Source organism: Mytilus californianus, unplaced genomic scaffold (assembly GCF_021869535.1).
Source record: "Mytilus californianus isolate M0D057914Y unplaced genomic scaffold, xbMytCali1.0.p SCAF_7, whole genome shotgun sequence".
NCBI lineage: Eukaryota > Metazoa > Mollusca > Bivalvia > Mytilida > Mytilidae > Mytilus > Mytilus californianus.
This window is the reverse complement of record NW_026262723.1, coordinates 78,269,031-78,295,789: the sequence shown is the minus strand read 5'-3', so window position 1 is coordinate 78,295,789 and position 26,759 is coordinate 78,269,031. Positions and strand designations below refer to the sequence as shown.

The window sequence follows — 26,759 nt, the reverse complement described above, 5'->3', positions numbered from 1 at the left end:
ATAAAAAAGTTGAGCTTTACCTCCAAATTATGAATATTCAGCTTTTTAAAAATGTAATGTATGGATGAATACCAGCATTCAATATTATTATTAAACATATGAATTGAATTTATGTTCAATTAAAGATTTCTTGCTGTTGTGCAATACTTAGTAAATCTGTTGTCAGACTATAAACATGATAAACAAATAAAGTTCAATTAATTCTCAATGTCATATTAGAAATTTATGAAAATAAAAAGGGAGCTTACATCAATAGATATAAACAATTCACCAAAGTTTCATGAGAATTGGTGACAGCATTTTTGAGTTATTATCCGAAAACTGGAAAATCACCCCTTTTTTTAATGAATAAAACCCCATAACTAAGAAATGTAAAATGTAAAATTTATAAAATTCTAAAGGGAGCTTACATCAATACATACAAACAATTCACCAAAGTTTCATAAGAATTGCTGAAAGCATTTTTGAGTTTTTGTCCGATAACTGGAAAATCCCCACTTTTTTTATGAATAAAACCCTGTAACTCGGAAACGTAAAATCTAAAATTTATAAAAATTGAAAGGGAGCTCATGTCAATAGATATAAACAATTCACCACAATTTCTTGCAAGTTGGTGAAAGCATTCTTGACTTATTGTCCGAAAACTGGAAAATCCCCCTTTTTTTAATGAATAAAACCCCACAACTCGGAAACGCAAAATCTAAATTTTATAAAAAACGAAAGGGAGCTCACGTCAATAGATATAAACAATTCACCAAAGTTTTATGCAAATTGGTGAAAGCAATTTTGAGTTAATGTCCGACATGTTGACGACGGACAGACAGACGGACGGACAACGGTATACCATAATACATCCCGTAAACGGACGTAAAAAAAGGCAAATGGTGGTCTCTTTTGGATTTTACTATTTTTTATTTACCCATGATCTGCTACATACGTGACATATATAGCTTGTGTTTAACTCTTTGATTAATAGTTGATTGATACTCAAGTGATTAGTTTAAATAATCCAAGGATTTTTGTGAAAACAAATTAATATTATCTGAAAATTGTTTTTCCAACAGACAAATGACATAGAAGTTACATACAATGTATCTCTACTTGAGATTGTTCACTCTTGTATTGTCTCAAATTTTAATTATTTAAAGCATTAACTTACAAAAAAAGTCAATTAATGTTTATGAACATGTCATGTACAGATATTAACCAGAAAAAACCCATAAAAAGACATAACGACATTACAGGTAAATTATACATAATATTCACAAAATAATGATTCATACTTATGTATCAGATGACCCAGGATATTGGTAACTGAATACAATATATTAGTTGTTTTAAATTTGAGAAACAACATACCGTTATATGTATTTCCCTCTTACAAACTGACAAGTCATGCTCATTGTTGACAAACAATCGTTTTAGTGCATACTGGTTCCCATTCTGAGCTTTGACCAAGAAGACTATAGCAAACCCTCCTGAAATTTAAATACAAAACAAGTTTCACTGTACAATATCAAATTTGTAGATGTAATACAAATTAAATCTTCAGTCAGTTAAATAAACACGTTCACGTGCATACATGACATTTCAAAATGTTTTTTTCTCCAATGGAATTTGGTGAAATTTAAAAATTTCTTAAAAATTCAATGCAATTAAAAAATGTTTTTAATAATTTTTTTTTGCAAAAAGTGAAAAATTATACAGGAGAAACCTCAACAAACAATTATTATTACTGTTCCCCAAACAAACTTTGTAACATAACTGTCACTCTGTCTATCTGGTGGACATGGACTATCATTTCAATTCAATTTAAACACTGTGATTATATGGATATCGATACTTCAAACAATATAAAGTTATTTTCAAATTCAAACAAAATATATTTGAAATTTTATCTTGAAACAACTAAGGCATGTAATAGTAATGAAGAACATGAAACTTGTTCACTCTGATACCAGATAATCAAGTGGTCAGTAAATAAAATGAACATAAGGGTAGAAACTGCCTTTTATAAAAACAATCTCAATTTGAAAAAATCTTTTTGCTATATATATATACAGTGTTCTCCCCAGGGCCTTTAAGCATCATGCTAATGTGATGCTATATTGCTAGAATATGATGCTATCTGAAGTGATTTTCTTATAGATAGTGTTATGGATGTGATACTATAATTTCCAGAAACAAGATGGTATTTCATAATTTCCTCTTTACTGGGATGATATAAGAAATTTCTGTGGAGAACACTGTATATATATCCAATAAAAAAGAGGTGGCAAATACCAAGGGGGCATTTCAAACTCATAATTCAAGAGAAACTGACCAAGTCATGGCAAAAAGCAAAAGACAAGGAGAAGACATGTATACAAGTTCATGAAATATTACATAGAAAACTAAAGATTAGGCATCACATAATAATGGTAATTGGTAATTGACTCTTAAACAACCCTTTGACAACACCAAATTCATAAAGAGTCTTCAAGTATATTTTCTAACCCTAAACATGACCAACTGTGAAATATTGTTAAACCTACCAAACATTCCCTTAATTTTAACAATAAACTGCTGAACACATATATGTGACTACTTTTTAAGACCAATACCGTGTCGAATTGTGTCACTGTGTATAATTCATTGAAACTACATACTACACTATATCAACAAACAGAGAGTAGCTGCTTAACAGATCTAAAACATTTCCTACATAATAAAACTAAACATTATCAAGCTGCAGACCAAATATAAAATAATTCCCTTCATAGTAGCAAAACACTTTGACAAATGTTTTCTACTGAAAGGCCTTCGTATGAACAAAATGAAAGACAAAGACAAGCTTAAGGGGTTACTAGATCTGCTTTCGCATTTGGGGAAACAGGTAAAAAAAACAGTCAACACTGCTTTTAATAAACACTTATCACTTGATTTCTATAACAGATTTCTTCTTAAATAGAACTTACAAATTTGCTTCTTTAAAACTTGGTTCTATTATTATAGGTTTTTCTAAATATTTATTATCGTCTGCTTTTCACTAGATCTTTTATATACTTTGCATCTGACCTATTTGACCATTACTGTACATGTAGATTTTGATTCAATAACTAGTCTGTTATTTACAGAGTGTACATACAGTTCTAGCACTAGCAAGTGACTTCTCTTTTTTAACATGACAGGGTGAATCTGTGAGATTTTAAAGAGAAATATAATACAAATCTAACGAGTTAACACATATTTACTGATAAGAATTGCATGGCAAGATAAACAAGAACAATACCAGGTCTGGACCTGCGTCTCTGCATGCCATTGATTAAGGTAATATGTAACACAGGTAAAAGTGATCATCAATCATTATGGTAGCCTGATATCCACAGGATCATTAAAAAGGTAAGTTGATGGCCATGGGCTTATGGCAGGGTTCTCTCTAAGATATTCAAGAGTCCTGGGACTTGCATTTTTTTAAGTGGTACATTGTAAGTCCCAACTGATTCTAATGAGTCCATAGTACAGAATACAGACAGTTCTGACTGTTCGGTAACTCAAATAGATCTCATCTAAACCATCTTATTCGGTTAAAATGGAATGGACTAATAATAAAATACTTCGCTGAGCGCAGCTGGATACGCCCTCAGAGGTCCGACCCTGAACAGTTGGGGCAAAAATGGACACAATATTCAAGCTTGATACAGGTCTGAATTTGGATTGTAATTAAATATTTGATATATTATAGGTTTCTGAATAAATGTAGTCAAAGAACTTGAAATTGGTTATATGAAAGATTTCTTGCTGGTGCAATACTGTGCTGTTGCGCAATACTTAGTAAATCTGTTGTCAGACTATAAATAAATAAAATCTTACAACTCGGAAACGTAAAATCAAAAATTTATAAAAATCAAAAGGGAGCTTACAAAAATAGATATAAACAATTTACCAAAGTTTCATAAAAAATGCTGAAAGCATTTTTGAGTTATTGTCCGAAAACTGGAAAATCCCCCTTTTTGTAATGAATAAAACCCCATAAATCGGAAACGTATAGTCTGAAATTTATAAAAATAAAAAGGGAGCTCATGTCGATAGAAATAAACAATTCACCAAAGTTTCTTGCAAATTGGTGAAATTGTTTTTCAGTTATTGTCTGAAAACTGGAAAATCACCCTTTTTTTAATGAATAAAAACCCAAAACTCAAAAACGGTAAATCCGAAATTAATAAAAAACGAAAATAGATATGAAAAATTCACAAAAGTTTCATGCAAATTGGTGAAATTATTTTTGAGTGATTGTCCGAAAACTGGAAAATCCCCCCTTTTTTAATGAATAAAACCCCAAAACTTGGAAATGGTAAATCTGAAATTTATAAAAAACGAAAGGGAGCTCACGTCAATAGATATAAACAATTCACCAAAGTTTTATGCATTGGTTTAAGCGTTTTTGAATTAATGTCCAACATGTTGACGACGGACGGACGGACAGACGGTCAACGGTATACCATAATACGTCCCGTAAACGGGCGTATAAAAACTGGATTAGTCAAGTTAATATATAGTACATAATTATAAACTAACAAACATGACACAAATCTTTGAACTCTTCCAATTCAAAAATTTAAGGTATGGAATTTCTCATTGTTGAAGGCAATATGACGACCTGTAGTGGTTTACATCCTCATCCTTATCATGCTTATCAGAGTTCTCGAAAAGTGGTGGTCCAAAGGTTTTGACCATAAAAATTTGCAAAGGACAAACACAATTTTGGTATTTTGCAATAGAAATAATAGTCAGGACCAGCAGATTTTTCTTCAAGATCCATTATAGGAAAAATTAAGGGAAACAAGATTTTAAGAACTCTGTCTTATTAGGTCTCTCTTGTTGATAGTTGTCTTGATGGCAATCATATCACATATACATGCATTTTTGACTTATGTAAGTCATTTTGTAAGTGCAACTTCTGAAAAATTATACTGAATTCTCTCAAATTCCAAAGTTTATATTTTCATTAACAGGATTAAGGAGAACCCTGCCCAACGGAATTTTTATATTTCATTTCTTTTAACATGTATAAAATATGGCATCAACAGCATTATGATTAACAACCTTGAACTACAAAAATGTAGCAGCCAAATACATGTAGCATATATATTTGTATAATTAGTATAAATTCACCATGTATTTCAACCTAATTAGACTTAATTTCCTTTATCAAAAGACAAGAAAATGATGGGAGAGCAGGAAAAAATCAATAAGAAAAACTTTGAACCGATTTGTATCATAATATTTTTCAGGTACATGTAGGCTTCTTATTACAAATGTATGTAGGTGGGAAGCTTAAGGTAGACAACATTGAAAAATCTAATTTCATTTTTGGTCTAACATTTGTATCACTAGCAAAGTCTTAAAATAAATTATAATAATACGTCCCGTAAACGGGCATATAAAAAAAGGGGACAAATGACATAGCCATATTAATGCTAGCATGTCTAATCCAATAACATGGCAAAGTTTGGAAAACAAATTAATAACACCAACTCCTCTTACATAGTCTTATAACAGGGTTGCAAACTGTGATAGCAACATTGAAATGCTTTATCCAATAGATATAAAAATAAGAAGATGTGGTATGATTGCCAATGAGACAAATAATTGAAAACAACACGTTTAATAATTTATGCGTCTGAAGCGCTTTTCTGGATTTACAACTCTCCACAAGAGACCAAATGACACATTACAGAAAATTTCTAAATGAATTATATCGTACAGCATATACATTGTACATAAACGCCCCCAAATGTGCTTTCGAAAGGGAAAGCTGTTAATCCTATCAGATCATTTGGTTTGCGACAGACCATGCCAAAACAAACAAATAGGATCCTTCCACACATTCCATACATTTTGTGACAGGTAGATGAGAATCTAAAAATTAATTTGATATGGCCAAATGAATCTTGGTTGTTTCGCCAAGATTCCCATTCTCACACAAAAGTTATTTGCTGTTGCTGCATTGCAATGAGACAATCAGACTTTCTGACAATTACACATATCGTATACATACAGAATGTTTCATTGGTCAAACGAGGCAAAAAATGTATAAGATAGTAATTTAATGAAACTACTGAAGAGAACTGACAAGGAGCGAAATGATGCAGTACAAATAGGAATGGGACAAAACAATCTGCTACCAGACCAAATGAAATTGTGACCTATTTCATTTTTTGATGGGATGGATATGGGGGAGTTTTCTCAGCAAATTCCTATATATAGGGAGCTTGCGATTAAATTTCCAAAAAATTAAAGATACACCACCAGCCAAAAATTTCATATGAATTACATCTTTTCTAATGATCTTACCCTCTGCTATCACATCTTCCACTGTTACACTGAATCTGCCTACAGTGAAAACTTTTCCTACATATTGCTGTGCTGAAGAGTCGTTCTTTGTAAAAAGTTTTTTCATCTTTAACTTAACCTTGTATCAGAACAACAATCTAAGGGCATAATGTCTAGAATAAATGATGGTTTGACAGATTAAGTATCAACAGTAGGCGGTTCTCAGAGTTGCAGGCTGAAGCACAAATAATGTCGGTCATATAACCTTCATTTAAATAAGATTTGAAGGTAATGTGGATCTATTATTTCGTTACAGGGCTGTCAATCAATATGAATATTTTTATGTCATTCTAAATTCGATTCCATCTAAGTTGGTATTTCTTCATAAGTGTTATTGTGATTCATCCAAAGCACCTGCTGCCAAATTCCTTCAAATCTCGTACGATAGTCTAATCACGTGATTGAAAATGTTCAATATTTTCTTTTGAAAATGAACTACTGCCTCTTTTTTCTCATAGTCTTTGACTAATTATTTTGAAAAGATTGAAATTTATGTAGTCAAATCCAGTAAACTTGCACACTAGTGTCATTTCAATATGTAAATATGAGGTTTCAATTCATCGAAATGAAGTCTCGCGCTTAATTTTTATGTAGGTTTCTCTGAATTCCAAAATATATACCTTTTGAAGTAACCAACAATCCATTTGTTCAGAACTATTATTGACAAGAATTACAAGATTATGTTATAAAAGGTGAGTATTATAACTATTAATTGTAAGATGATTGTAAATCAAAGTCTTCAAAATTATGTAAATTTAAATCCACATAGATTTTGGTAGTCAGATATATTTTTGCAGAGGGAAAATCAAACAGGTTAATTTGTTGACAGGTTGAGTGCACTATCAATTATTGAGTTTCAGGCTAATACACAAGAAAGTGATAGTCATACATTGACTTTGTAGGTAATACGTAGCATCATATTTTCATGTAACAAATTGATTGTTTCTTCAGCATCAAGTTCTGACTTGAAACCCACTCCTCAACACACATCATGCACATTATTCTACAAACCTAGGATCACTATATATACAATTACAAATCCTTGTACAAATGTATATAAAAATTTAGTCCAAATAATTTTTTGCTGTAACGTCTTCCAACGTATGCCTTAAAAGGCTTTTATAATTTTTTGCTGTAGCCTGTAGGAAGGTGTCACAGCAAAAAAGTAAAATAGCCTTTGAAGACATCATAATTATTTGGACTAATAAAATTTATGAAAGTTGTTACAAACAAATTCCTACGTAGATCATATGAATGTAACAGACATCACAATACCAGCAGTGTGTCTGAGATGCTAGACACCATGAATTGGCAAACATTACAAGAACGCCGACTAAGAACAAGGCTAATAATGTTCCACAAAATTATAAACAAAAACATTGCCATTCCATCGCAAAATCTATTACAAAAGAGTCAGTCCACCACAAGATCCACCAATAAAGATGCTTACCGACAAATCCAATGTAAAAAAGACAGCTACAAATTTTCTTTCTTTTGTCAAACAATTAAAGACTGGAACAAATTATCCTCAGTCATAACAAAAAACACCACCACAGAAACTTTCAAGGATGCACTCACTCACGATGTGCTCCTTGATACCTATCCACACCTGAAGTAATCAGGCAATCATGTTTTTATCTTAAATTAAAAATAAAAATAAAAAATGAAATATTAGAAAAACTACATAAAAACGAAAAATCTAAAAACAAAGTAAAATTGTAAAAATGAATAATAATAATATAACAAATATACAAAAATATGGAATACAAAAAATTTGACAATCTATGTTTAACTGCATTTATAAATACATAAATTTGAAAAAAATTTACCAGGTATGCGCCGGAAAGTAAACATCAGTATGTTGATGGTTTTCTGAAACTGAAGAAGAAGAAAAGACTGTTTTAACAAAGACTCAATTAAAATAAGACAGACAAAATCTAAAATGCCATTGAAGCAATCAGATGATTATATATATACAATATACATATGTAGGTGACTTGAAAGTAACTTGTATGGTTATTTTTGTCTAAGTATATATGCCTTTACATAAAAATAAGAAGATGTGATATGATTGCCAAAGAGACAACTTCTAATGAAGTGGATATAAGCAATTATAGGCCACTGTACAGCCTTCAACAATGAGAAAAACCCATACCATATAGTCAGCTATAAGGCCCCAACATGAAAAATGTGAAAAAATTCAAACATTAAAAACTAACAGCAATGTGTATAACAAAAATTTATGATAAACAAATACGACAGAAATGAACTAAAAAAAAACACTGAACTACCGGCTTATGACTTGGGAAAGGCACATAAAGAATGTGACAGGGTTAAAATGTTTGTGAGTGATCAACCTTCCCCTAACCTAGGATAGGGCGTAACAGCACAACATAAGAACAAACTGTCAAAATCAGTTACTACATGTATAAGCTAATCTCAAAACCATTGGTGTGAGAGAAAAAAACATTAGACACAAAGCACGTTACTGAAAGCTAGTTCAAAGCCAATCACAACTAATAAATAAATCATGTTCTCCCAGACTAAAGTTTAAATCAGTACACATCCAATGGATTTATATTTCGTGTAAAGATATCATTAACAGCCTGAGAAACCCATGAACTTGTGTAATGCCAAAGTATAAGTTAACAATATTGACAGGATGTAGGATCATGAATTCTCATAACTGTACATATAGTGTATATAGCAATATATACTTAGTTATGTTTTATTTTTTTCTAAATAAAAAAATGAAAAACAATGTTTAAAGATTTTACTACTGTAAGTTTATTCAAAGGATTAATTAGTATTTTTTAGACATAATAGTATCTGTACTAAATGGAAAAAGCGTACTAAAAATTTTCAACAGAAGAGATGACTTTCAACTCTGCCATCCCAAAATTTCCTTTTTCGTAACCTTGCATTAGCTCAAAGGTTACTTTTATATTAAAGGTAGATACCAGAATTTAAATGTTTTCAAAACATTTTTAAGTCAATTCAACATGTTATTTGTAAGTATAATGTTTTTGTTAAAAAAAAGAAATTGACAGTATTTCTGCCCCGATTTTTTATTGTCCCCAGCGCAACGCGTTGCGGGGAATATAGTAGAGTAAATTTACATTACAATTTGAAAAGTAACATTTTATACAATTTTCAGTATTTCCATTATTTCATGTTGAAGAGAATTTTTAAAAGAATTTGCATGTGTAGATTTTAGTAGTAAACAACAGTTCATTCTCATTTATCCAACTTTTTAAAATTATGGGTAGTACAGGTAAAAAAAAAAGTTGGATAGATGAGATCAAAGGTAATCAAGAACAAAGGGTTTTTCAATTAGAGTTTGGGTTGAATGACAGGTGAAAAATAAGACTGAAAATTATACCCGGATTAAATTTTCTGTAGTATTATTTAGCATAGCATGTTAAAATGTGCAACTGACATTTAGTTAATGTAATGTAAATCATTTGAAAGTATTTTTAAGTTTTTTAACTGTTAATTTAAATGTGAATTGGATAGAAAAATATCAGTTGCACTTTTATTCATGAAGAGATTTGTCAATGAGATGGAGCTTTTTTTAGTGTAATAGATCCTCTTCGTTCATTTTTTCCAAATGGTTTGTTGTCCTTGGTCCTACGGTAGTGAAGTGGTTCCATCGTTCTGGTTCTCTGTCAACCCACTGTTCTGTGACGTAGTCATTAAAGCTGGTGACTTGTGCATCTTCGGTCTGGTAGTTATTCAGTGCGTAGAACCATACTTCTTCAATTTGGTAAGGAGGTACTAAAGGAAGTGCTGATGCTCGTCGTACGTGTTGATGAAGTAATGGATCGTTCTAATATTCTTCGGTCAAACCAAGAGTCTGTACCTTTTTCCAGATGCGCTGGCAGAAGTGGAATAAACAGCCTTTGATATTTTATTTTGTACTTTTGTTGCATTTTATCGTAAAAAATTAAATTCTATTTTATTCAATATGAACTTTCACATGTTTTTACTTTCATAAAATGTTAATATAAAAATATTACTGATTTTTGGGTTTCTTCTGTATAAATGATGAAATGTTTATTATTTAAAATATACTAAATTTTATTTAAAAATAAAATGTAACAAGTTTACTATCGCCTATTTTATATATATTTTTTAAATAATATAAAAACATACAGGAACAAATTTACTGTCAAATTTTAGAAAGACACCTTATTATTACTAAACAAACAACCCAATAATTAACAAAAATAAAAAGTTGGCTAAATGAGAATACCTTATTTTAAAAAGTTGGATAAATGGGAAGACACCTAAACAACAGATGTTGATTTTAGTGTCTTTAGTAGTAGTAGTTCAAAAAAGTAATTAATTATAATTAATTGTTTATTTCACATGTTACTGACCACCACTTGAGACATTAAGGATTCTTATATAAATACGTTCTGTCAAATTCAGCATTTCCATTTGGTAATTAAAAGGTCAAAGGTTTGATACTTAAGATAAATTTAGAATATTAAGTAATAGGCTAGAAAGTCAGTTAATTTAATTATAGATTTAGGTCTTAGAGTTTTAAGTCACTTTTAGAAAATATGGCATTTATGATATAAACACCTTTTTCTGGAATTATATATTATTGCGAATCTGTATTATATGAACTAACTATATCTTGTATTAATGGATGTCTCATTTATGTCTATTAAACAATTATAGTTATATAATGAAATACCTATTTTATTCTTTTGAGCTAGTGAACTTAAAGACTTTCCCCCGTATCTAAAGTATTCTTAAAGGAGCAACACCCCGCTCCTAAGTAACGGTAGAAAACACTGTTACTACAGGGACATAGAAACTCCTTCCTTCTGGTTTTGTTAGCACTCTCAGGTGTACAGTTCTTGTTTGATTTTTATGAAACTTGATAGGTTTATATTAGCAATGTCTTGGACGAGTTCAAAAATCAGTGCCGATCAATTATTTTTAAAAGAGTTATGCCCCTTGGAAACATTAATCATATGGAAAATTGCAGCATTAGCCCTCTTATTTGTTTCTTATTTATTCTTGTCAGATTTTTATGAAAACTTATATCATAGGTTCATATCAGCAATGTGTTGGACAAGTTTGAAAATCAGTGCAGACGAATTATTGTTAAAAGAGTAACGCCCCTTGGAAACTTCAATGATACGGAAAATTGCATCGTTAACGCTCTCATTTGTACAGTTCTTGTTAGATTTTTATGAAACTTATATCATAAGTTTATATTAGCAATGTCTTGGATGAGTTCAAAAATCAGTGCTGATCAATTATTTTTAAAAGAGTTATGCCCCTTGGAAACATTAGTTATATGGAAAATTGCACTGTTAGTGCTCTGATTTGTACAATTCTTGCCAGATTTTTATGAAACTTATATCATAGGTTTATATGAGAAATGTCTTTGAGCTGATCAAATATTTTAATGAGTTTCCCTTTGAAATATTAAATATATCGGAAATTGTTCATAAATCTTCAACTCTCTAGTAAGATAATCTTAAAAAGTTTTAAAGAACAAAAAAGTTTTTTTTTAGTTATTGTCCTTGGACAGAACAGATAAAATATGTGCAACGCGGGGGACATTGGAACTCTGTTCTTTTATTGTTACGTAATGTAATTTATACAGCTAAAGCACTGGAAAAAGATAAATTTAGCTCAGAAAATCTCTTAAATCTTTATGAAATCAACATTAAGGGTTATATAAATGTGATAAGAATAACTATTCATTAAAATGGTTCTTTCTTCCGATAGTCTGATGGGGGTTGTGGGCATGTAAAACTGGTTTAACTCCACCACATTTTGTGTCTCGATATAGTCAGACTTTCTGGACCATGTGTTGTTTGTCGCTGGTTGTACTATGTAGAACTTTTTTTCAGAGAATTAATGAGTTCTGTTGGAGATTGATATTGTCTGTTGTTTTGCAACATTTTTGGTGATTCCTCTTATTCCTTTTTATTAGCTCACATGGCCCTAAAGGGCCAAGTCAGCTTTTCTCATCACCTGGCGCCCCTCATCGTCCGTTAACTTTTACAAAAATTTTCTCCTCTGAAACTACTGGGCCAAATACAACCAAATTTGGCCTAAATCATCCTTAGGATATCTAGTTTAAAAAGTGTATCTGATGACCCCGGTCATCAACCAAGATGGCCGCATGGCTAAAAATAGAACATGGGGGTAAAATGCAGTTTTTGGCTTATATCTCTGAAACGAAAGCATTTAGAGCAAACCTGAAATTAGGTAAAAATGTTCATCAGGTCAAGATCTATCTGTTGGGTTGCTGCCCCTGAATTGGTAATTTTAAGGAAATTTTGCAGTTTTTTGTTATCTTGAATATTATAATAGATAGAGATAAATTTTAAACAGCAAAATTGTTCAGCAAAGTAAGATCTACAAATAAGTCAACATGACCAAAATTGTCAATTGACCCCTTAAAGAGTTATTGCCCTTCAAAGTCAATTTTTCACATTTTTTCGTAAATTTTTGTAATCTTTTACAAAATCTTATCCTCTGAAACTACGGGGCGAAATTAAACCAAACTTGGCCTAAATCATCCTTAGGGTATCTAGTTTAATAGTGTATCCGATGACCCCGCCCATCAACCAAGATGGCCACCATGGCTAAAAATAGAACATGGGGGTAGAATGCAAATTTTGGCTTATATCTCTGAAACTAAAGCATTTAGAGCAAATCGAAAATGGATAAAAATGTTCATCAGGTCAAGATCTATCTGCCCTGAAATTTTCAGACGCATCAGACAAAACCATTGTTGGGTTGCTGCCCCTGAATTGGTAATTTTAAGGGAATTTTGCAGTTTTTGGTTTTTATCTTAAATATTATTATAGATAAAGATAAACTGTAATCAGCAATAATGTTCAGCAAAGTAAGATCTACAAATAAGTCAACATGACCAAAATTGTCAATTGACCCCTTAAGGTGTTATTGCCCTTTATAGTCAATTTTTCGTAAATTTTTGTAATCTTTTACAAAAATCTTCTCCACTTAATCTACTGGGCCAAATAAAATTAAACTTAGCCACTATTTTCAATAGGGTATCTTGTTTGAAAAATGTATCCGATGACCCTGTCATCCAACCAACATGGCCGCTATGGCTAAAAATAGAACATAGTGGTTTACTATAGAAGTCTAAGGGAAAATTGTAAAAAAAACCAATTTCAAATGGTCACAACTTGAAAACTACTTTAAATAATGATAAGGGGTCTTCAGTAACTATTGTAAGACTACAATGGGATGACCTGCTTTTAATTTAACTACTGGGCCAAATTAAACCAAACTTGGCCTCAATCATTATTAGGGTACATGTATCTAATACTATTAATTATGATTTTAACCTTATTTTACATGATTTAGAAAACAACAGTAGATACAGGTGAGCGACACAGGCTCTTGAGAGCCTCTAGTTAGCATTGCATATTATAACCAGGTGAGAGGGTCCAAGGACACAGTTATCGTCCTTAGATTTTCGTTGTCTACAAATATTGTCCCTAGTGTGGACAGTGTATAACTTGCAAATTTTTTTCATACACTTTCCAAATTTATTTCTTTATATTTTATGCATGAAATATTAAGTAAGGGGATGAAATTACATGTTTAAAAAATTTGGTTGCTGAATCTTTATGTTAAGTAGTGATTTGGTCCAGTTAAAAAAGGTCAAAAACTAGTATGTCTGAAGCTATCAAACTGAATTTTAGACCCCCTTAACATAAAATTGTCAATATTTTGAGTTAGAGCTGGTAGACTTTTCTATAATTTTGATATTATTTGTCCCAATAGAAGTACACTACACTGTAAAAATCTTTTTGAAATAGAGCAGTTGCGATTTTTTTAATTTGACTTTATTGTCTAAAAGAAATGCACTACGAAATAACTGTGTTCTCGGGCCAGAGAGAGGGCTGCTGATATCCTCTAGTTGTTGCTGCAATACCTTCGAACCTTTTGTCTCATCTGCAATTGCTGCTTTCACTGTAAAAGTGATCTTGAAGATTAGCTTATTACATGTCCTAGTTTCATAAAGGTTCATCCATGAAGGTTTACAAATTTGTTAAGTCAGTTATTGATGACTAAAAAACCTTAACCTTCTACTGTATCTAATTGTTTACTGTAAAAAACTAAGTCATTTTATCAGTAAATACTGAAAAATGAAGAAAAAAAATCATTATTATGCTTGGGATACTGTCTTTTAGTCATAAAAAAAGCTTCTGTCAAATTTCATAAAATTATATGAAGATTTGCTAAAGTTATTCATGCCTAAAAAAGATATAACTACTGACTGAACCTAAGTTTTGACACAACTGATGACGATGGAATGTAAGATTGCTTTGTATTGCTTACATAACATTTATGTCAGGCTCAACAAAATTAGAAAAAATAGACAAGTTTACTTCTTAAGCTCATGGCATAAATGAAATTTTTTTTTTTTTTAATTGCAGAATAAATTTAATTTGAAAGATGGAGACATTACCAGGTGTGACAGAGATGATACAGGTCTGGTTGGAGAAAGTTTTTGGAGGAGATTCTGTACCGTCATATGAACTGAATAAAAGGACTATAGACACATTGTATAAATTGATGAAACTAAATGAAAATAAAGACAGAGATACATCATTAGTTATTGATGATCTTAGACAGAAAACAGAGGAATACAACAGTGAAGCAAGAAGACTGGAAAATCTTTTGAAAAAAATTAATCTACCTGTGGCAAATCTGTCTCAGTCTGGTATAATGAGTTTACGTACATTAGCAAATGTTGCATTATTGATGCAAACTAAGGATGTTTCTGAAACCAGTTATTTATTGGCACTTCAACATCTTCATGATGAATTGTATAAAACTTCAGAGGAATTAAAACGTGAAGAAAGAATCACACAGACCCTTATAGAAAAAACAAAATCAGCTATTCATAAATATAACTCTCTGAAAAAAGCTGCAGAAGACTTGCAGGAACAAAAATCTAAACAGCTTCCAGAAATGGAAAAAAGAGCGAAAGAATCAGGTTTTCTTTACAATAAAGCTAAAGAATATAAAGAAAAAATAATTCAGTTTCAAAACGAATTGGTGAAAAGTAAAGCTGATCCCTCTATATATCATGGATCATTAATAAAAACTTCAGAGGAACTCCAGGCATTGAAGAATCAGTTAGATCCCCTGAAATCTAAATTGCAAACATACCATAGTCTACCACCAGATATATCTCTAACTAAAGTAAAAATAGAGGAACTCAAACAGGAGCTTGCCAGATTAGAATCAGAACTTTCTAGAAGAATTGACTTGATGCACATGTAAAGGAGAATGAAGTAAAATGTTAATTCATAAATCAACAAAAGCATTTTTTCCAGGGGGAAGGGGGGTTCCAATAGAAATTTTCAACCAAATGGACACTACATGTATTTTTTTCTGATGTAACCTGTTTCCAGATTGAAAGTAAACAGTATTTCGTAAATGTAATTTTATGTATATAATTAAAAATTCAAGATTGGATGGATGGTATCTAGGATTTTTTTACTATGGCCCAAATTCTAGCATTTATTCTCTATATAACTGTACATATGGTACATACTTTGGTGTCTACACAAACATGACAAAATAAACACCTACCAGTTAAAATTACTTCAGAAAAAGATTTGAACTTCTTACTTGAACACTCTAGAGATAGTATTGCCAGTCAATATATACATGTTCAAAAAATATTAAAAATATTCTTTGCCTGTCAATCTTGAACATATAAAACCATGTAGCTATCTTGAATTTGCTTGTAATATTTGCAGCTGGATGATAAAGAGTTATAAATCAAATATTTCTATAACGAACTTGAGTCACCTAAGAGAAAAAAATTCAACTGAATATACATATATATATATATAGAACCTTGTCATAAAATCAAATCAATTGAAATTTTGAACCCCACTAATATAGTCCTTCCTGTTATTGAATTTATATCCGATCAATTTAAAAAATAAAGTTGGTCATAGATTTATCTTTGCTCTATAACATACAATCATATACCATGTATACATTGCACCCTTAGTTCATGTACATGTAGTAAGTGATCACTTATTTATGATAATTGGTGAAATTTCTCAATTAATAATATGCTGGTATCACCCAATTGTAAAAAGTTTAATCTGTTTAAGTCTTAAATTTTAGTGTCTACCAGGTTTGTAAGTGAATAATTGATACAGAACATTCCTGAAAATCTGATAAGTTAACATAACACTATTGTAAAAAGGAGGACCACATTCAATGTCAAAGCAATATATTCCATTTTTGTTCTGTTTGCAAATCAATGAAAATTGTAACACCATAGATTGATATGTAACACTATGAAAATTACAGAATAGCAATTTCATGATTATTTGCAGTCTGCAGACAGTTTCTGTTTGTGTGATAACATCACTTCATTAAACTAACAGCTTTTTATATTCCAATTAATATGATTAAACAATGAATTAAATTAAAAGTCCTAAAAAGGTAGGGAAATGCCCTTTTATTAGCTCACCTGGCCCAAAGGGCCAAGTGAGCTTTTCTCATCACTTGGCGTCCGTCGTGTGTCGTCCTGCGTCCGTCGTCCGTAAACTTTTACAAAAATCTTCTCCTCTGAAACTACTGGGCCAAATTTAACCAAACTTGGCCAATATCATCATTAGGGTATCTAGTTTAAAAAATGTGTCCGGTGACCCGGCCAACTAACCAAGATGGCCGCCATGGCTAAAAATAGAACATAGGGATAAAATGTAGATTTTGGCTTATATCTCTGAAACCAAAGCATTGAGAGCAAATCTGACAAAGGATAAAAATGTTTATTAGCTCAAGATCTATCTGCCCTGAAATTTTCAGATGAATCAGACAACCCGTTGTTAGGTTGCTGCCCCTGAATTAGTAATTTTAAGGAAATTTTGCCTTATTTGGTTATTATCTTGAATATTATTATAGATAGAGATAAACTGTAAACAGCAATAATGTTCAGCAAAGTAAGTTCTACAAATAAGTCAACATGACCAAAATGGTCAGTTGACCCCTTAAGGAGTTATTGCTCTTTTATAGTCAATTATTAACAATTTTTCGTAAATTTTTGTTATCTTTTACAATCTTCTCCTCTGAAACTACTAAGATGAATTTAACTAAAGTTGTAAACAATCATCATTAGGGTATGTAGTTTAAAAATTGTGTTTGATGACCCCGCCCTCAAACCAAGATGGCTGACATGGCTAATAATAGTACATAGGGTAAAATGCAGTTTTTGGCTCATATATCTAAACCCAAAGCATTTCTAGCAAATCTTTCAAAAACAAAATTGTTCATTAGGGCAAGATCTATCTGCCCTTATATTTTCAGACCATTCAAGCAACCCATTGTTGGGTTGCTGCCCCTGAATTGGTAATTTTTAGAAATTTTTTCAGCTTTTGGTTATTATCTTGAATATTATTATAGATAGAGATAAACTGTAAAGAGCAATAATGTACAGCAAAGTAAGACCTACAAATAAGTCACATGACCAAAATGGTCAATTGACCCCTTAAGGAGTTATTGCCCTTTATAATAAATTTTTAACAATTTTCATAAATTTTGTAAATTTTTACAAAATAATTTCCACTGAAACTACAGGGCCAAGTTCATTATAGATAGAGATAATTGTAAGCATCAAGAATGTTCAGTAAAGTAAGATCTACAAACACATCACCATCACCAAAACACAATTTTGTCATGAATCCACCTGTGTCCTTTGTTTAATATGCACATAGACCAAGGTGAGCGACACAGGCTCTTTAGAGCCTCTAGTTGTGTCTAACAACACATTAGTGAATTATCTCCCTTGTCACAATAACAAAACTAAAATATACCACTACAGGCACTGTCATATAGGGTTTACAATTATGTTATTATATGAGAAGACACCAACAAAATAATTAACATGAATTGGATTACTGTAAATTTTGAAATTATTGCATATTTATTATTGTGATTTCAGGAAAATCTGCATACAGATATATATGTATCAGATATCAGATTGCGCATTCTTATTATTGTGATACTCAAACAGTCACATTATTCACATAAATTAAAACCTCACAATAATTTCTAAATTTACTTTATTTTCAAAGTTAAAATGGATAATATAGTACAAGATGATCTCTATTACTATTTAAATCATTCTTTACATATTTAGTTTAAATATGCATCTGATGATCTCTCTTGTGAACCAAAATGGCCACCTAGGCTGAAAATAGAACATAACATAATTAGTGTTGACTTTTATAGGTAGAAAGAGAAACTCACACATTGGCAGAAATGTTAAGAATGTTCATCTACAAAAATGTACCTTCTGCCCTTTGTTAACCAAAACTGTAGATGACTCCTTATGGGAATTATTGTCCTTAAATTGTAATTTTTTTATGCCTTCATCGTAGGCAATGGGTCATTAAATATTACCCTTGACCGTCTGTTCTTTCATCTGTCCAATTTTCTTTTCTGCCTTCTAACAAGTTCTTTTCATCCAAATTTTATGAAACTCATACACAATGCTAAGAACCAAAACTCGCAGACAGAGTTCAAATTTTGGCAGAAATCACTTACCGTTCTATAGTTATGCCCCTTTATAACTAAGAAATTGCAAATTTTTCGTTTCCGCACTCAAATTAAGTTTTTCTCATCCAAATTTCATAAAAACTTATAAGCAATGCTTAGAATCAAAAGTCGCAGACAGAGTTAAAATTTTGACAGTGAGTCATTTACTGTTCTAGAGTTGTGCCCCTTTATAACTTGGAAAATTGCAATTTTTTTTGTTTCCACTCTTACTTGTTCATCTCATGCAATTTTTATGAAACTCTTACACAATTCTAAGAACCACAACACGCAGACAAAGTTTGAATTTGAGCAGTGAGTCATTTACTGTGGATTCATTATGATTCGTTGAATACCAATTTTCGTGGATTTCATGGGTACAGGTAAACCACGAAATTAAATGTTCAACGAATGACAAATTTTCTTTAGGCTTGTATGCAGACCTAGGCAAAACCACGAAATTAAATATCCACGAACATACAAGTTTTCCTATATCCACGAAAATTGGTACCCACGAAAATAAAAGAATCCACAGTACCATTCTAGTGTTATGCCCCTTTTTAACTTGGAAAATTCCAAATTTTTGAGTTTCCACACTCAACTTAAGTTTGTCTCATCCAAATTTTATGAAACTCATACACAATGCTGAGAACCACAACATGCAGACAGAGTTCAAATAAGGGCAGTGAGTCATTTACCGTTTTAGAGTTATGCCCCTTTTTAACTTGGAAAATTGCAAAGCTAGAGCGGCGGAGGCATTTGTGTCTTCAGACGCATTCTTCTTTTATTTTATTACCAATTTTTGCCTCACCTTGACGGAGTCAAAAAGCAAGACATAGGTATGCTGTTTCCCGTGGCGGCAGTGTCAACAATGTATTAGTTTGTGATTAGGTCTAGTTGATGGTGAACCACTAGTGGTAGGTCAATGATATTTGGTATGCAGTTGTATTAGCATTGGCACATCTCATTTCCATGGAGATTATTTGACCCTGCCCCCTCAGTCATAATCTATTGACTTTGAAACGTTTGCTTAGTTTACATGTATTAGTTTGTGATTAGATCAGTTTATGGAAAACCACTAGTTGTAGGTCAATGATATTTGGTGTGCAGTTGTATAAGCATTGGCATATCTCATTTCCATGGAGATTATTTAGCCCTGCCCCCTCAGTCATGGTCTATTGACTCTGAAACTTTTGCTTAGTTTACATGTATTAGTTTGTGATTAGGTCAGTTTATGGGAAACCATTAGTGGAAGGCCAATGTTGATTGGTATGCAGTTGTATAAGCATTGGCACATCTCATTTCCATGGAGAATATTTGGCCCCGCCCCCTCAGTCATGGTTTATTGACTTTGAAACTTTTGCTTAGTTTACATGTATTAGTTTGTGATTAGGTCAGTTTAAGATGAACTGCTAATGTTAAGTCAATGATATTTGGTTTGCAAATTTATTGGCATTTGCAAGTCTTGTTCCATGGAGATTATATATCCCCACTCCCTCATCATGGTTAATGTCGTTAATGTTTGTGTTTAGGTTTGTTTAAAGGGAACGACTTATAATAATTCAATAGTATTTGGTATGCAGTTGTATTGTCATTGGCACATCTCATTTCCATGGAGATTGTTCAGCTATGTACCTTCAGTCATGGTTCATTGACTTTGAATATTTGCATAATTTACATGTTAAAGTATGGCTATTTTTATTTCAACATTTGCATTCTCAAAATTACAAAAAGGCGAGACGTATCTCTGTGTAAACAGTTTATTTGAGATTTTGTCAATTATCTTGAAAACTATATTACTAAATAGATAAATAATAAACTGTTATCACAGAGATATGTCTCGCCTTTTTGTAATTTTGATAATGCAAATGTTGAAATTATAAAATAGCAACACTTTAACATGTAAGTTATGTAAATATTCAAAGTCGATGAACCATGACTGAAGGTACATGGCTAAACAATCTCCATGGAATGAGATGTGCCAATGCTAATACAACTGCATACCAAATACCATTGACTTATTATAAGTCGTTCCCTTTAAACAAACCTAAACACAAACATTAACATTAACTTGTAAACTATGTAAAAGTTTCAAAGTCAATGAACCATGATCAGGGGTGGCCAAATAATCTCCATGGTAATGAGATATGCCAATGCTTATACAACTGATCACCAATTAACATTGACCTACCACTAATGGTTCCCCATAAATTGACCTAATCACAAACTAAAACATGTAAACTATGAAAAGTTTCAAAGTCAATATACCCTGACTGAGGGGGCAGGGACAAATAATCTCCATGGTAATGAGATATGCCAATGCTTATACAACTGCATACCAAATATCATTGACCTACCACTATTGGTTCCCCTTAAATTGACCTAATCACAAACTAATACATGTAATCTATGAAAAGTTTCAAAGTCAATAGACCTTGACTGAGGGGGCGGGGCCAAATAATCTCCATGGTAATGAGATGTGCCAGTGCTAATACAACTGCATACCAAATATCATTGACCTACCACTAGTGGTTCACCATGAACTAGACCTAATCACAAACTAATACATTGTTGACGCTGCCGCCGCCGTCGCCGACGCCGACCCCAGAAACAGCATACCTATGTCTCGCTTTTTGACTCCGTCAAGGCGAGACAAAAACTGTAAATTACAAAAATTATTGGCTGGATAAGACCTACAAATCAGTCAACATTGCTGAAATCATCAGTCAGCCTTTAATAGGAGTTATTGCCTTAAATTATGATATTTTACCAAATCGTTTTTTTGATTTTTTCTAATATTTTGAAAACTATGAAAGATTTTTACACATTTTTGTTGTGTTTTTGCATAAACGTTAATAGAAATAGAATAAACAGTAAATAGTTAAAATGATCAGCAGAAAAGTCAACATGGAAGAAATTCTCAGTTGACTGCTTATAGTAGTTATTGCACTTACATGGATTTTTATCCATTTTTGTGGGTTTTTTTTGTTGTTGTTGCCTATAGAAACAGAAAAAGTTATCAGCAGGAGTGGTGAGGAGAAGATCTACAAATAAGTGACAACAGCAATATTGTCTGATGATTGTTTATTATTACTGAACATTTTGAATGATGATTTGTATTAATGTTGTTTTTTTTTGGTGTGTGCAGAAACAAAATTATACATAGAGAGAACCTGTAAAGGCAAAGACCATCAGCAGAACAAAATCCACTACATGTATTAAGTCAACATGGCGAAAATCGTCAATCAGCTCCTTCATGATAATCCTTATAGGAGTCATTGGTCTTGATAGACTATTTTTAGCAATTTTTGTGATTTTTGGTCGAAAATATAGTGAGAAACTCATGGCAAAAATTTTTTGCAGGACAAACCAAAAAAATGAAATGGACGAAATTTTCATTTAATGAGAGGAGTTATGGCAGTTATGGCCCTTTAATGATCTTTTTCAGTTGTTCAAAAAAACTTCAGGATACTGAAGATTACTTTGCACATGTGTGGTATTCAAACCAAAAGCGTTCTAATGACAAATTCCAGAGTAGTGTGTAATTCAAGTCACAATGTGTAAAAAGTAAACAATTATAGGTCAAAGTACAGCCTTCAACACGGAGCCTTGGCTCACACCGAACAGCAAGCTATAAAGGGCCCCAAAAGAATAGTGTAAAACAATTCAAACAGGAAAACCAACGGTCTAATCTATATAAAAAACGAGAAAATCTTATGAACCACACCAAAAAACGACAACCACTGAACAACAGGCTCCTGACTTAGGACAGGTGCATAAAAATGCAGCAGGCTTAAACGTTATATTGGGTGCCAACCTTCACCCTAACCTGAAACAGTGGTATGACATTACAACATAAAAAGACACACAATAAAGTATCAATTGCAATGGCTTAACTCGATCAAAAAGACAATAAACAAAAACAAGTAAATATACACTGAACGAATAAGTTTGATCTATGACACAATATAAATAAAAAAGATGTTTCAATGGCAAAAAGACAACTTTAACCAGGACAAAATGGCGTTAAATAAAGTAACGTACACAGGTTAATTTAAATATAGTATTCTAATATGAAGTTCTTCTTTTGCTTTGGATACAAAGCCATGTTCTAATTTCAATAAAACATGGGCTGCACGTGATTGACGTCACGATTGAAATTGCAACATCAGTAGAATTTTGAACAACGCCAGAGATCAAAATGGACATTTGTGTTGGTGTTGCTCGCTAGGAAATTAAATAAAATCATTCTAAAAGTAAGTTGAAATGTATCTGTTCATTTTTTATCGTTAAACTATACATTTTCTATAACATTTTTGGTTCACCAAATCCAAATGGCTGCCTTTCGAGCGTGTATTATAGGTCCGCTTCGAAATACAAAATATCTAAATATTCCTATTAGAATCGAAATAAATCTATCATGCCATGTTCTATGCTCATTTTAACATGGGTAGGCATTATATTTGTCAACATTTAACACCTCGCTAACGCTCAGTATTAAGATATCGACAAATATAATGTCTTTTCAGGTTAAAATGAGCATAGAGCATGGCATGAAAGAATTGTTTCTTAAATTTTGTTGTTAGGAGTACAGAAACATTTTTTTCGTCATACTAAATACTTATCAAAGGTGGTACATATTAAAAATAGTAAGATGAGATATAACACAAAATAAGTAAACATTGAATGACAGAATACATCCCAAAAAAACATTCTAAAAGAATACATATTTACTTATGTTTTAATTTGTTGATGACAAAATCGATGTTAGTGCCAATGAAAACAATATTCAAAGATCTTACTACAACATTAATAAGATAACCTTTACTGAATAAGTTTTTTTAAAGGTTCGATAAGTCTGGGAACAGTATATATGTTCCTGGATAAGTTTACACGGATCACATAGTGATTTCTGCGCTTTTAGAACAATATTACCATAAAATTTAGGATGTGAAATACCATTTTTAATAAGTTTTCTACAGGTACAGCCAAATTTACTAATCAAATCTTTGTATCTATGAAAGAATTTAGTAAAAGTTTTACGTAATTTATGGTAACGAAATCCCTGACTTAATAATTTACCAGTGATACATTGATTACGTTCGTTAAAATCTATGACATCACTACACACACGGGCATAACGAACGAGTTGGGATATATAAACACCGTATGATGGAGCCAAAGGAACATCGCCGTCTAAAAAAGGAAAAATAACAATAGGGAATGAAAAATCGTCTCTTTTGTCGTAAATTTTTGTATGGAGTTTCATTTTAGAAATTGAAATGTCTAAATCTAGAAAAGGACAACTACTGCTGTTTATGTTAGATTTATTTAAAGAAAGTTCCTTTGGGTAAATTTCGGTAGTATATTTAGAGAATTCTGGATTATTTAATGAAAACATATCATCAAGATAACGGTAGGTATTGTTGAATGTGTCAACTAAATGTAGCAATGACGTGTCTTTACTGATTTTGGCCATAAACTGTGATTCATAGCAATAATGGATTTTGGCCATAAACTGTGATTCATAGCAATAAAGGATTTTGGCCATAAACTGTGATTCATAGCAATAAAGGATTTTGGCCATAAACTGTGATTCATAGCAATAAAGGAATAAATCTGATATTAAAGGGGTGCAATTAGTGCCCATAGGAATATCTACTGCCTGTCGATACACTTTATCGCCGAAACATACATATATGTTGTCCAAGAGAAAATTTAAAGCTTCCGATGAATCATATCTTCAGATTTCCAGTAAGTTTATCTAGCATACTTTCCTTTTTCGTTACAGAAAAAACGGCTTTAAACGAGTTACAGCAAATAAATTTGCAATTAGATTTTTCAAAATACCATTTAATTAAATATGAAAACTTTTTCTTGATAAGATTGTGTGGAATGTACATTACAAAAGCGATTGCAGTCAACAATACACGTATTTACAAAATAAAGTATCAATTTAAATCAGTTGTCAGAGAACCCTTTGTGTAAGGTGTTCCCTGAAGCTGTCAACTGTAGTCGACTACTGCAGCTATTGGTAACATGTTGCACTAAATGATGATTTGTTGAAAAGAAAACATTCATAAGTTCACTTTGTATTTTATATATGTATAAAAGAATTTGGATGGTTATGTCTTTTTCGACTATGGTTAGATATGATTTTTAACAGTATTTCACTGAGATTGTATGACATGAAGTTTAAAATATTATTGATCTAGATTTAAGGGCGCGGGCTTTAGTTATAGTGTAGGTAAATTGGGATTATTTATCTTATTTGTAACATGATGGTTACAATTTATAGCTGCTTTTATTTGCATTATTTTAGCATCTGGTGTGTGAGGTTTCCATACACTGCATCATCTATATCTTGTAGATTTTGTAGTCATCAGTTCTTGAGATTTGGTTTCTCTTTATATAATACTGTCATCAACAAAGAGTCTAAATTTGCAGTGTGATAAATATTCTGAAAAGATTGTGTAAATGAGAATAAATATGGGACCCAGTACGGTACCCTGTGGTGACTGGCAGTGCTGTAAATGAGAATAAATATGGGACCCAGTACGGTACCCTGTGGTGACTGGCAGTGCTGTAGAATAAATATGGGACATAGTACGGTACCCTGTGGTGACTGGCAGTGCTGTAGAAGAAATACCAATCAATACTACTGTTTGTGTTCTATATAATTAGACAGCCTGAATCCAGTTCAGTCTATTTATCGTTTACCATAGTAATTTGTCTGTACAGAAGTTATTGGTGGAATATTGGCGTAAAAACTTTATCAATCTTTTGAATCCGTATTTATGCAACTATGCAAGTGGTGGTCAGCATGTTCATTAACAAGTGAAACAAAGGAGACACCAGGAATAACGATTTCGTTTACTGATGCAAATCATTCATATATAGATATAAGAAGATGTGGTATGAGTGCCAATGAGACAACTCTCCATCCAAGTCAAAATTTATAAAAGTAAACCATTATAGGTCACAGTACGGTCTTCAACACGGAGCCTTGGCTCAAACCGAACAGTAAGCTATAAAGGGCCCCAAAAATTACTAGTATACATGTAAAACGATGATTGACTTATAGTTTGAAATCAAACAGACCTAATTTACTATATACATACGTATCACAACAAAAACACGTGAAAATGATGGAAATTAAAAGAGAAAAACAACGGATTTTGGAAAAAATGGAGGAGGGATTATGAAATGATCCTGTCCTCAAGTACCTATGCTAATGCCCATTTCAGCATCAACGCCGCTTTTGCCATCAGTCCTCCGCCATTTTTAAATGTGAAACTGCTGTGCCAAGTGTAAACAAACTTGGCCACACTGATTATCATTAGTTTTTTTTTTAAATGTGTCCTGTTATCACGTAAACCAAACAACATGGATGCTAAGGCTATACAGAACATAAGAGCTCAACATAAAGGTAAAACTGCAAGTTTTGTCTATAATCTTGTAAATCAATATAGATGAAAATCTTGCTGCATCAGACATTTTCAGAATATCAAGATCTACCTATCATCTACATTGAACAAAACTGTGAGAAGTTATAGCTCTTTATTGAAGATTTTTACATTTTGTGCAAATTTTGATATTAAAATTATAATTTATAAAGGGAAGCTGTAAAATGGAAAAAAATGATCAGCAGAACAAATTCTTATAGGTAGTCAGCATGGCCGAAATTGACACTTGACTCCTTGTTGTAGTTATTACCCTTGCATAATATTTCCATTTTGATGTTTTATGCAGAAATCACAGTAGGTAGTGAGAAAATGTAGATAACAAACATTATCAACAGGACA

The 26,759-nt window shown here is 31.9% G+C and overlaps 2 protein-coding genes across 5 annotated transcripts in view; one reads left to right on the top strand and one right to left on the bottom strand.

Moving 5' to 3' along the window:
- LOC127710245 (AP2-associated protein kinase 1-like) overlaps positions 1 to 6,761 on the bottom strand; it is a 51,250-nt gene extending 44,489 nt beyond the window's left edge. Inside the window, exons 1-2 of one of the 2 annotated variants that reach the window (XM_052216015.1) lie at positions 6,337 to 6,761; positions 1,360 to 1,478 (exon numbers count right to left, since the gene is read on the bottom strand). In XM_052216015.1, coding sequence (XP_052071975.1) covers positions 1,360 to 1,478; positions 6,337 to 6,442 — 225 coding nt within the window. In that variant the 5' untranslated portion in view covers positions 6,443 to 6,761. The remainder of the gene's footprint in view (positions 1 to 1,359; positions 1,479 to 6,336) is intronic. The other variant, XM_052216014.1, reaches the window with a different exon arrangement.
- A 192-nt stretch (positions 6,762 to 6,953) lies between these two features.
- Positions 6,954 to 15,873, top strand: LOC127710255 (HAUS augmin-like complex subunit 1). Of its 3 annotated transcripts, none has more exons than XM_052216029.1 (2): positions 6,954 to 7,067; positions 14,826 to 15,873. In XM_052216029.1, exon 2 carries the CDS (start codon positions 14,845 to 14,847, stop codon positions 15,676 to 15,678), a length of 834 nt encoding a protein of 277 aa, XP_052071989.1. In that variant the 5' UTR covers positions 6,954 to 7,067; positions 14,826 to 14,844; the 3' UTR covers positions 15,679 to 15,873. The 3 variants fall into 3 exon arrangements, with proteins under 3 accessions (XP_052071989.1, XP_052071988.1, XP_052071990.1); XM_052216028.1 differs by lacking the exon at positions 6,954 to 7,067 and adding an exon at positions 7,175 to 7,277; XM_052216030.1 differs by lacking the exon at positions 6,954 to 7,067 and adding an exon at positions 7,181 to 7,273.
- The last annotated feature ends 10,886 nt before the right edge of the window (positions 15,874 to 26,759 follow it).